The sequence below is a fragment of the Otolemur garnettii genome, unplaced genomic scaffold (genome assembly GCF_000181295.1).
Source record: "Otolemur garnettii isolate 467f Iridium unplaced genomic scaffold, OtoGar3 scaffold00067, whole genome shotgun sequence".
Lineage (NCBI taxonomy): Eukaryota > Metazoa > Chordata > Mammalia > Primates > Galagidae > Otolemur > Otolemur garnettii.
Genome location: NW_003852462.1, coordinates 443,931 through 455,861, shown reverse-complemented (window position 1 = coordinate 455,861; position 11,931 = coordinate 443,931). Strand labels below are relative to the sequence as shown.

The following is an 11,931-nucleotide window of genomic DNA, read 5'->3' as shown; positions in this document are numbered from 1 at the left end:
GGGCTCAAGCGATTCTCCTGCCTCTGCCTCCCAAGTAGCTGGGACTACAGGCACCCGCCACAACACCCAGCTATTTATTGGTTGCAGCCATCATTGTTGTTTGGCGGTCGGGCTGGATTCAAACCCGCCCAGCTTAGGTGTATGTGGCTGGCACCTTAGCCTCTTGAGCCACAGGCGCCGAACCCAGGCAAAAGAATTTTTAAAAAGACTTAGGACAATGAAGGGCAGAGCACTTCCCAGATGAGGCTTCTGGAAGAGACATCCCTTGGTATGGAGATAAGATTAGGGGCTCCTCTTAGCTCCTACCAGCAGAGAATGGCCGGTGTTGGGCCTCAGCATCCAGAGAGGAGCCTCTGCCTGACAGGACTATGGAGGGCAGGAGGACCTGCTCTGCCCTCTCAGGACTGTAGGCACTTTTAGGGGGAGAAGCTCATAAAAGCTTCTCATGGGAGTTTGACTCAGCCATCCATGGAAGCCACCAATGACGGATAGGAGATAGCCCCTGGCTCTCATCTGCTGCTCTGTGAGCTGGACCTAGGCTCAGCAAGGAAGGGGGACCTTCCTTTTGGGGTGCCAATAGGCTCAAACCCGCAGTCACTCTGGAAAGTGGAGTGGGACCTGGGCTGCACAGAGAGGATTCTTCCTTTCAGGGGCAACATCTGCTAACCAGGGGCGTGGGTGTGAGCACACTGCACACAGCTGGACCTCATTCAGGTTCCCCTGGGCCCAACTCTCAGAGGAGTTCAGAGGGGGAACCCAATGCCCCCAGCAGTGCCTCCCATAATCCTGCTCACACAGGCAAGGCAGGTGGCCTGTCTTGTGTGCACACACACAATGGCAAACCCTAACCCTTGTGACAAACATACCCAGCAAGTGGACAGTGAAGTCTTGGGAGTCCAGCAGGAGTTATGTGATGCTTCAAGTCAGGTTCTTGGCTTTCATGAAGGCCCGAGCAGGCAGGCTGAGAACAGGAAGTCAGTCCTAGCAGCCACCCCTCCATCCCACAGCTCCTCAGGTTCAGGAGCTGTTTCCCCTTAGCAAAGGGCCTCGCCACTGAGGGTGTCCTCATGGGCTGGGCAGAGGGCAACCTACCCAAGGCTGTGGTGGAGACTGCCCTGCAGGGAGAGTGGAACCTCTGTCCTCTGCATCCCAGCAACCTACCCAGTCCATAGCTCAGGGTTTTGGCCCACAGACGGTGCTCTCCAAAGGTGCAGAGGGACCACAGAAGTCTGATGGTCAGTGTCTGGATGCTCAGAGGGTTACTGTACCCCTTCTCTCCCCAGATACAGCATGGATTCTGCACATGCGATCTTCTACAAGTTGCCCTATCCACAGCTGGTAACAAGGGGCTAGGCATTCTAATAAGACTGCAGCCTCAGTTTACATCTGATTTACTAAATTTTAAAGTCTGGGATGTTAGTGGGGAAGAGAGGTGATGTGAGCATTAAGTGATGCAGGCAATTCTGGTAACAGATGGGGGCCGGGGGACACCCAAGCACCCTGCCCTTGGCAACTTGCCTGATGACCCAGGGCAGTGAGTGGTAGACAAGTGCTGGATACTGCAGAGCTACTGGGGAGCCCACCCTGGGGGACTTTGTCTCTGTTTCCCCACAGACCCCTGGGGCAGAGGAGTGTTGGGGTCTCCTGTCCTCAGGGTCTAGTCCTGCTCCTCTCAGCTGGGGTCCTAAGCAGGAAGGCAGGGCCACAGTCCCCAGCCAGCAGGCATCCTGGTAAAGAACACCTGGCACCTTCTCTGCCCTTTCTTTCCCTCAGGCAGCCTTTGGGGACCAACCCTGCCCCTTTCTACCAATATCCAGGACCTGAGTGGCCAGCTAGACCAAACTCCCTCCAGCCCATGCCACCAGAGAGCAGGGCCCTTCACACAGTGGGAGGTCTGGCCACCAATGGGCTAGTCCAGGTCTACTGTTCTTGGCCCGCCCCCAGTCTCCCTGTTCATCTCCCTTAAATTCTGCCCAAAGGTCCACACCGTTGCTAGTTGCTCCTCGGCTCTGGGCATGGAGGAAGGACAACCACTGCACACACCACTGCCAGAGAGGAGGACTGGGCAGCCACTTGCACTGCCGGTGGGGTAAAGGAAGGGCCAACACCCCGTTTCCCCTTGGCAAAACATTGGCTTCGGCTCTGACCCCCTCGGCGGCGCGGGCGCGCACGGCTCACGGCCCCTGGGCCTGGGTGGCCCGCTGCAGGGGACGAGGGCCTGGGCCTTCGGGTGTGCAGGCCTTGGCCGACAGCGCGCTCTCGCGGCCCGAGCGAAAGGCGGCTGTCACGGTCACCAGGTAGGCGGTGCCCGGCGCCAGGCCCTGCAGCGTGGTGCTGTTGTGGCCCGCGGGCACCTCCACGCGCTGAACGGTCTCGCCCCTCAGCGGCCCGAATTGCACGTGGTAGCCCAGCGCTACAGAAGCGCTCAGCGTTGGGGCCCAGCTCACCCGCAGGCTGCGCGGCCGGGCATGCGAAATGACGATGCGCGCTGGGCCGGCCTCCTCGGGGACTGCGGGCGCCGAGAACGCGGCGGGGGGCGCCTTGGTCGGCCGCGTGCGCACTCGCAGGTGCTGGGGACTCAGGAGGTGCACATTGGACTCGGGCACCAGCGCCACGTCGTACTCGGTGTCAGGGTCGAGGCCCGCCCAAGTCCAGTCGGTGGCGTTCCCCAGCAGGTGCTGGCGTCTCCTGGCCCCCAGCCTGGTCCGGGGCAGCAGCTCCAGCACGTAGTAGCCGGAGTCGGCAGTCAGCAGGGGTGGCCAGGCCAGGCGGAAGCTGTGAGACTTAACCTCACAGGCGCGGAGCTGCTGTGTCTGCATTGCCTCTGGAGGGGAAGATGCAGGGGTCAGGGGACCCAAGTCAGCTTCTCCTCCACCCGAGGGTGGGGCCCTGCCTGGTCCAGGGAGGTTAGTGATGATATGCAAAATGGTGTGGGGGGGTTAATGAAGGGGTCTGGGGACAGATTGGTACAGGTCACACCTCCGTTCCCACTGAGGCCCTATCAAGATCTCAACCTTCCTCAGTCCCAAATCAGGTCCATGGAGCTGATACAGTGGCCATCCCCCACCTTGGTCAAGGTCTCTCAATGGTGGCAAAGCCCACAGGACCCCCAGTCCAAGTGGCCAGCATAGACTCTGGGATCACTGGGGTCTCCAAGGGCGAAGTCAAGAGTCAGCAGACTACAGGAGGAGCGGGGTGGCGGTGGCAGTGGCAATGGAGGTGTGACAACTCCAGGTACAGCCGTACCTAGGGGTCAGGAAGTGCTGCCTGCTTGAGTCACCAGAAAAGTGTAGTGTGGAGGACTTTAGGGTGGGGACCCCTGAGCCTGGGGCATCAGGTACCTCATGTCTATGTGACTGTCCAGTGGGAAAGCTAATAAATGTCCAGGCAGGGTTAAACCTGACACTTGGGTTAATCCTGACACTTCCTCCTGTACAGCTTGGTGCCTGGGTCATTTTCCTGCCCATCCCCCACAGACCGGCCCCCTCCCCCACTGCCTGGCTCCTCTGCCCTACAGCTTTTCCTGTCCAGCTGCTTAAAGCAGCCTTTTCTCCTCTGTCCCCTCCAGATTCAGCTGCCTTGGCTGACTCAGGAGCTACTCGGGGACAGATGTTTTGGGGGGACCCTCCAGCCCACAATCCAACTCCTTCAGGTTCAGAGTGGATGATTAGCTCACAGGAGGAACCTTGGTAAGAACCCTGGCTTACCAAGGGTGGCTTTTCTCACTGGTTATAGCAGGCACCTGAGCCAGCAGTGCAAACCAGCTGAGACCCCTCAGTGCTTGGTGCTTTGTGGGAGGAGAGCCCAACCTCCTGACTGTCCCCTCTCCAGGTATAGAGGGCCAGGTGAGGCAGTATACCCCAGAAATGCACAAGACCACAAGCTACCACTCAGCAGAATCCCCTGTCTTAGACTCTGCCCATCCTCTCTACTTAGCCCATCCCACTAGCTATGGCTCCTCAGTCCCTCAGCCACCCCAGGATCCCTGCACCACAGGCTTCCAGGCCTAGGCTGGCTCCATCAAGAGGAAGCTTGCCCTTCTGCCTCTCCACAGCCCAGGCAGGGTACCTGGCTGGAGTGTCCCTGGATGACACACAGAGAAGCTGTGTATATCTAACCTCCCACTGCACCCATAGGGTACCACAGTCCACACACCCCAAGCCACTACTTCAGACACATGAATTCCTCCTGAGTCCTCACCCAGCCTCTCCTCCTGCCACTGCCAGCTAAGGCTTCCCTCTGGGCCTGCCTCCTCCCACCTACCGAGAATGGAGTCCCTCAGTTCTTGGACGATGATGTGCAGGTCATCCACATCCACAAAGTGCAGGTGCTTCTTGGCAGGGGCTGAGGCAGCAGCCAACAACTCCAGGAGGTTGCCACGACCAGTGCTGACGATGAAGACAGTGACACCCATGTCCTTAAGCTCCTGCATGGGGGGCCCTATGGGGTCACTGGAGCCACCGTCTGTCACCCACACAAGCACCTTGGGCACCCCTGGCTGGGCACCTGCTGCTTCATCAAACAGCTGCTCCTTGGCATATGCCAGTGCCAGGCCAGTGTTGGTGTCACCCATTCGCTGGGCTGCAATGCGTATCGAATCCTGGACAGCCTTGCCTGAGCTGTGGTGGCCGAAGGGGAACTCAGTGTATGGCTGGCTGCTCACATGCACCAGGCTTGCACGAAGGGCCCCAGGGCCCAGGGGCATTGGAGCCACCAGCTGCCCCACAAATTCCCGAACCCGGGAGAACTCGTAGTGAGACACACTAGCCGAGCTATCCAGAAGAAACAGCAGGTCCCCCTGGGGGGCTGATGCTGAGGGACCTGGGGGGAAAGGATGACTGTTCAGCCCCAGGTGGAGGGCTCCCCTAGACAGCCCCACACCCAGAGCACAGCCCTGCCCCTAGACAGCTCCACACCAGGGAACAGGCCCCCACAGGCTGCTATTCCCTTGGCAGGTGCTTGCCCTCTCCTGAAGATCCTGGGTCCAAGGGAGCAAGGGGATTCTGAGACAAGCAAGAGGCCCCTCCTCTTGGTGCATTCCAGCTGTGCACACTGGCCATGTGACCTAAGGCACTCTCTGGGCTAGTGTCCTATTTGTAAAGGAGAGCTGACCAGTCCAAGCCCTGATACCATCCCTTTCCTCAGCAGCTTGGCATGCAGATGGATCCAACAGTCCTGGACCAGAACCCCCAGGACTGACCTAAGCTCTGGGACTGCTCCCTTTAAGCTTTACCTTTATGTATGTATGTATGTATGTATGTATTTAGAGACAGAGTCTCACTCTGTCATCCTGGGTAGAGTGCCATGGCATCATAACTCATAGCAACCTCAAATTCTTGGGCTCAAGCAATCCTCTTGCCTCAGCCTTCCAAGTAGCTGGGACTACAGGTGGCCTCCACAATGCCTGACTCGCTTTTCTTTTTTTTTTTTTTTTTTTTTTTTTGAGGCAGAGCCTCAAGCTGTCGCCCTCGGTAGAGTGCTGTGAAATCACAGCTCACAGCAACCTCCAACTCCTGGGCTCAAGCGATTCTCCTGCTTCAGCCTCCCAAGTAGCTGCGACTACCAGCGCCTGCCACAACACCGGACTATTTTTTGGTTGCAGCCATCATTGTTGTTTGGAGGGCCTGAGCTGGATTCGAACCCACCAGGTCAGGTGTATGTGGCTGAGCCACAGGCGCCAAGCCACGCTTTTCTATTTTTTGTAGAGATGGGGTATGGCTCTTGCTCAGGCTGGTCTCTGAGCTCAATGGATCCACTCCCCCTCAGCCTTCCGAAGTGCTAAGGGCTCAGGCTTTCTTTTAGAAAACTAGCTTTGAGGCTAGAGTTCAGCCCTGCAGCTCAGCCTCCAGTTGAGGCAGTTGGCCCTGGACATGCACACAACAGCAGGGGTCGGGTGGAGCAGACGTTGGGGAACAGGCAAGGCAGAGCATTGAACACAGCCCCCCAGCCCAGATGGCCAGGCTAGAGTCTGATCCCACTTAGAGATGATGTCACCCTGCAAGGTCCCATCCTCTGCTCCATCTGGACCCAGAAAGCAGGATACACTCCCGGCAGCCTGAGGGCCAACCAACCCCTTCTGGGCCTCCCCCTTCCTCCCGGCACCCTGTGGGGATGGGGAAAAGCAGATGGGCCCCACCACCACAGGCCGGCTCAGGGTGTCTCCATTCGGGACCCGACCTTGAGGTTCTCCATTTGCGGTGGGGTGATTCCAACTTGCCTACCTCCCACTACTAAGGGCAATTCCAAGGGTGAGGAAACTGAGGCAGGGGCGGCACCATTTGGCAGACATCTGCCTCTGTCTAGGCCCCGCGTAGATGCCGGTGGAAGCGTAGACAGTGGCCTCTGTGGTAGCGCCAGAGCACCTGGGCGCGCCTACTGCGGGTGGGTGGGGTGCTCTGCCTGCGTCCCAGCTCCCGCAGCCTCCTCACCCACCCGCCCCGGGGCCGCAGAAGCAGAGCCAGCTCCGCACGGGCAGCGGAGGCGGGGGGTGTGCCAGGAGCGAGACGCCCGGTCCGGCTGCCCGCCGCACTCACCGCGCTCCACGCCGCTCCGCGCCAGCGCCAGCCGTAGGCTCAGGGCCAGGCCGAGCGCCGTCCAGAGGAGCATCGCGCGCGACGAGACCTGGCGCGCTCGGCCGCGGCTCGCTGCTCTCTCACTCCTGGGGTGCGAGGCGCGCCGCCGCGCGGGTTTCGCCGGCCCCGCCCCCGGGAGGCCCCGCCCCGGCCCCGAGTGCCCGCGCAAGCTGAGCACAGATGCTGCTGGGGAAACCACACGAGTGGACTCAGACGCCCAGGGACACCTAGCAGTGCTGATACGACCAAGGCACGCACCGTGGGCATCCATACACAACACGCGCTAGGGTCTCCCTTTTCCTAGCTGCAAGGCTCTGGGCAGGGTGGGGAACCTGCGACCTCAAGGACACACGTGACCCTCTAGGTTCCCAAGAGGTCCCCAGGACCAAAACCAAACTTCACAGAGCAAATCCATTTGTTTTATAAAATTTGGATTCAGTCAAAAGGTCACACTCAAGGATCCAGATGGCCATATGTGGCCCCAAGGCCACACGTTCCCCACCCCTGCGTCTGGGTTCTGCCGTCTCTGTTCCTGTGGCCTTCTCCCACACATCCCAGTCCTTGGGAGCCAGCAGGGAGTCATGTGACCTCAAGTCTCTCTCTCTCTCTCTCCCCCTCTCCCTCTCCCTCTCTCCCCCCACCCCCCAACCCAATGTTCCTGAGCATCCCTGAAGCCAGGCCTAAAAGAACCCAAATTTCAAAGCACAGGCCCTGGCTGCACCTCAGCCCTGGGCTGGAAGAGGAGAAGGTGTCTGGGGAACTGGACATGGGTCCTGAAGGACTCATCCACAGGGATTGGAAGGGCCTTAGGGTTGAACTTAGAAAGGAGACAGCACCTTGGAGGGGACAGAAGACTGAAGAACTTGAGGGAAAGCTTCTTAGGGGTACAGATCCCTACCCAGCTGGACTTCTGGGAGGAAGTGGGAAACAGTTGGTCAGGCCTGTTGAGTGGGGCCTCTTGGGTCCTATTGTTGTTTTGTACAAGAGGGGTAGGGGACTCAGTGGGCAATGGGGACACAGTTGACAAGCCAGGGCTCATGGGCCTAGGAGCTTAGCCAGGCCCCAACTAGAGAAGGGGGACCCCAGGGGCATGCTAACCTCCCTTAGATGAGATTCAGGAGAGCCTAGCCCTGCCTCCTAAGATGCCTTCCAGAATAGCCATCACCTCTCCCAGCCCTTCCTCAGCCCTGAGATGGGGGTGCGCACGCGTGGGGGCAGGATTGTTTCCAGGATGTCCTTCCCACCCTGTTCTAGAGGATGCTCAGCAGGGAGGAATGACGGACTCAATGGTTTTCCTTCCTCCCTTTCTGGCAGGTGAGACACTGTGGGGCCCTGAGTGTGGCTGGAGCTCAACTTTGCCTAAAAAAGGAAGCTAAGCTGGAGGAGCTGGCGGCAGGAACAAGCAAGAACTGTGTCCCCGCCGCCTGCCCGGTCCCCCACCCCCCTTGCCGGGAATCTTGGCAGTGGCAGTGCTGGCTCCACTCCACAAACCTCAGGCCTCAGCTGGGACCAGAAACTGGCTGGCCCAGTGGAGAAGCAGTGGGCATGGACCCCCCAAGTCCAAGGTGTGCCACCCGGAGGGCCTCACCTGGCCCCTGGCCCCCCAGCACACCAGGTGGCAGCAGCTGGGGGGCCTGGGGTCCAGTGGGGTGCTGGCCAGGACTGTGGAAGGCATGCCCAGGGAAATAGTTCAGGGAGCTGGGCCACGGGGCAGAGCTGCTCACCCCACCACTCCTGCCCCCCAGCACCCACAGTCACACCTCAGCCTTCTGAGCTGATGCGGAAGTTTCCGTCACTTCTGGAAAAAGTGAGTGGGTCTTCTTGGCGGTGACTCAGGCCTTTGAGGAAGCATCCACCCTCCTCCCTCCAGCCTGGCCATCAGGAAAGGAACAGCAGGAGACCCAGCCTCTACCCAGAGCTGGCCATCTTGCCACCTGCTCCTGTTCTGGAGCTCAGAGTCCCTCCTGCTGCTTTCTTAGAGACCCTCCCCATCTACTCCACCCCTGTTTCTAGCAGCACAGCAAGACTCATTCTCCCCACCAGGATCCTTGCTCCCAGAGAAGAGACATGGTAGGCAGAAGGTCGCAGGTAGTGTGGGGTCAGCCAAGGGTGTAGTGGTCAGGGCTGGGGCTGGGTTTGAGGTAGACGCCTGTGGAAGCACAAATGTAATGGTCCAGAAGCCTCTTCTGAAGGGAGACAGGCCCAGGACAAGGAGGGCAGAGAGGTCCCCAGAGCAAGGATAGCTCAGCCCTCTGCTCACCCCCCCCAAGCACAGTCCCTGCCCCCCTAGGCACAGCCCCTACCTCATCCTGGCATTTGGGGGACCCTAAAAGAGGAAGTGGCCCTTTGTGGCTACTGCTGCCCTGCCCCCCACAGCCTTGGCCCATGTCTGGGTGTCCCTGCACCTCACTTCCTGGACTGCTTGTCTGTCTGCAGGCAGGTGGGGGAGGGTTCCAGGAAACCCAAGGACACTGCTCCCAGCCAGGCCCTGCTCATGCCCCCACCCAGTTTGCAGGAATCCTCCCTCCTCCCCCAATCCAGCCTTTTGCAGAGAAGAAGGGCCTTTTGTCTCTGGCTGACTATGGTCATGTTTGACCCCAGGGAAAAGGGCAGCTCCTGGTGCCTCCCACTCTACCCTTGACCCCAGCTAAGGGCAGAGTCCTCACCCTCCAGCACTACCAGGCTAGGAGGGGGCTGGGCAGTGGTCCTGCTAGCAAAGATGCGCCTCTACTTTTACCCTGAGTAGGACAGGGACCCGTGAGACGAGGGGGAATGCAGGCGCTACTGCTATCCCCAGGCAGAGGGACATCAAGAGCCAAGACCTGGGGTGGGGGGGGGCTGGTGGTGGCGTGTAAGGACTGGAGGGGGTCTGGGCGGCGGAGACAATGCAGGCCCCAGGCCACAGGGTGGTGCCTCCCAGGCAGGCCCTAAAAGGGCTGGGCTGAGGTCCATCCTTAGGGGACACCAACCAAGTGGCCAGAGACTGCACTAAGGGGTGAGGTGGGAGCCAGAGAGACAGGTGCCCAGAATGCTGAATAGTATCCTTTCCTGGGTGGGCCCCTAGCTTTGGTCCCCTCTGCTGATACACCTTTCTGTGGAAGGGAGGTGACTACCATCCCTCGCCCCTCCCTAGGAAAGGGCCAGGCAGGCTTAGACAGCCCCTAGACAGGAGCCTGGGTGGGGACATGGGGAGCATTTCCCCTGGGTGAGGGGGTGGGAAGCAGTCAAAACCTCATCAGAGGATGGGGTAGAAGGATTCCAGCCCTCAGCACCGGCCCACCCATCCATGGCCAGCCCACATGCCCAGGCTGGTACGACAGAGCTGGCCAAGGGGTGAGCTGCTCATGGTTGCTAAGGGTGCCTATGGCACCAGAACTCCTAGGAAAGGTCTATGAGTGAGCAAGTGAGGTCAGGCAGGGTAGGAGCCTAGCAGAGCCCAGTGTCCTTACTTGTGGGGTGGCACCAACACTCCTGCCCCCAGATGGGGAACAAAAGGGCATGTGCACACCCCAGGATCCCTCTCACGGGGCAGGGTCCTCAGCTACTTCAGGAAGAGCCTGCATTGCCCAATGTGGAGGTCTGTAGCAGACCCCACATGGCGTTTAGGCCCCTGGGCCAGTGGGGAGCAAGGCAGAGGGGGAACTTCTGGACGTCAGCCTGGGGGAAGAACTCTGGGGAGGGGGCAGAGTGCCCTCAGAACCAGGACTGGGCCCTGAAAGAGGGGGCTTCTGGCCAGGGCTCTATGGTGGGCAAAATTTTTTTTTTTTTGGAGACAGAGACTCAAGCTGTCCCCCTGGGTAGAGTGCTGTGACATCACAGCTCACAGCAACCTCCAACTCCTGGGCTCAAGCGAGTCTCCTGCCTCTGCCTCCCAAGTAGCTGGGACCAGAGGCGCCCACCACAACACCTGGCTATTTTTTTTTTTTTTTTTTTTTGGGTTGCAGCCATCATTGTTTAGCGGGCCCGGGCTGGACTCAAACTCACCACCTTAGGGGTATGTGGCTGGCACCTTAGCCACTTGAGCCACGGGCACCGAGCCTGGTGGGCAAAATTTGGGAGATAGGCTTGTGTTATCCAGGTGGGGTCCTGCCTATGCAAGGGATCGAAGTCTTGAGAAAGAGAACTTTGTGACAAGAGAGGCCAGAATACTTTGAGAGTCTCTGAAGACTTTGTTAGTTCCTCAGGGCCCTAACCTATTTCTGGCACTCTGACAGCTTCTGGCCTCACCACACAAACTCCTGGCTTCCTAAATGGCCTGATCCCTTTGGCCAGGCTGGTCGGTGCCCTCCAGACTATTCTATCACCCCCCTAAAAGCAGATCCTTGTGCCCCATCATGCACCTCCCACAGCCCCATGGGTATTCCTTTGCGGGTGGGTTGAACAGGCTGGAGTTGCCCTGCCTTCCACATCCCTATGGCACCTTAGGGAAGCCCTGGAAAGCAGAAGCTGTGAACACCTTTAGAACAGGCAGCTGTGGTGGACACAGTTCCCTGCCACAGCCAGCAGGAAGCTGGTCTCTCCACTCCACCTCCCCACCCCCTCCAGGTCCAGATGTTGTTTTGATGACTCCGGGGCCAAGGGCTTCCCGGGAGAGCCCTCATCTTTAATCCCTGGTATTGACCAGAGCCTACGCAACCCAGCAGAGGGGGAAGGAAGGCAGCCTCAGCCTAGGGAAATAGCTTGGCCACTGGCCCAGCTCCTGTCTGACCAGGAAAGGCATCGGAGCTGGACTCAGATGAAGTCTGGAAAACCCCAAGCCTCTTGCTGGACTTAGCAGGACTTGACCCAACCACACACTGGATTCTCCTCAAGGCCTGACCTTTAACCTTCTGGCAATGTAGTGTACTAGATCCTATGAAAGGCCTTTCAGCTACAAGTAGATTCTGGATGAATCACAATAAACATACATTCTTTTTTCTTATTTTTGAGACAGAGTTGCCTTTTTTTGTCGCCTTTGGTAGAGTGTAGTGGCATCATAGCTCTAGCATTCTCTAACTCTTGGGCTTAAGTGATTCTCTTGCCTCAGCCTCCCTATTAGCTGGGACTGCAGGCATCCTCCATAACGTCCAGGTATTTTTTTTTTCTTTTTTTAGAGACAGAGTCTCACTTTGTTGCCCTTGGTAGAGTGCCATGGTGTCACAGTTCACAGCGACCTCAAACTCTTGGGCTTAGGCGATTCTCTTGCCTCAGCCTCCCAAGTAGCTAGAACTACAAGTGCCCGCCACAATGCCTGACTATTTATTTGTTGCAGTTTGGCCGGGGCTGGGTTCAAACTCACCACCCTCCTCCGTATATGGGGCTGGCACCCTACACACTGAGCCACAGGCCTTGCCCTATTTTTATTCTTTTTTTTTTTTTT

The 11,931-nt window shown here is 58.5% G+C and overlaps 1 protein-coding gene across 1 annotated transcript; it reads right to left on the bottom strand.

Annotated features, from left to right (window-relative positions):
- Positions 1-1,400: 1,400 nt before the first annotated feature.
- Positions 1,401-6,652, bottom strand: VWA1 (von Willebrand factor A domain containing 1). The gene is made up of 3 exons (XM_012807373.2): positions 6,534-6,652; positions 4,264-4,821; positions 1,401-2,824 (listed from the first exon to the last, which is right to left on the bottom strand). The coding sequence occupies exons 1-3, from the start codon at positions 6,604-6,606 to the stop codon at positions 2,175-2,177; spliced, it is 1,281 nt and encodes a 426-aa protein (XP_012662827.1). The 5' UTR covers positions 6,607-6,652; the 3' UTR covers positions 1,401-2,174.
- Between the last annotated feature and the right edge of the window lie 5,279 nt (positions 6,653-11,931).

Bases quoted from the DNA above. Each gene is read 5' to 3' on its own strand.
- VWA1 (XM_012807373.2), bottom strand. From the start codon at position 6,606: ATGCTCCTCTGGACGGCGCTCGGCCTGGCCCTGAGCCTACGGCTGGCG. The intron at 4,822-6,533 runs GTGAGTGCGGCG...CTTTCCCCCCAG, and splicing joins GCGGAGCGGCGTGGAGCGCG to GTCCCTCAGCATCAGCCCCC. The intron at 2,825-4,263 runs GTAGGTGGGAGG...CTTCCCCTCCAG, and splicing joins ACTGAGGGACTCCATTCTCG to AGGCAATGCAGACACAGCAG.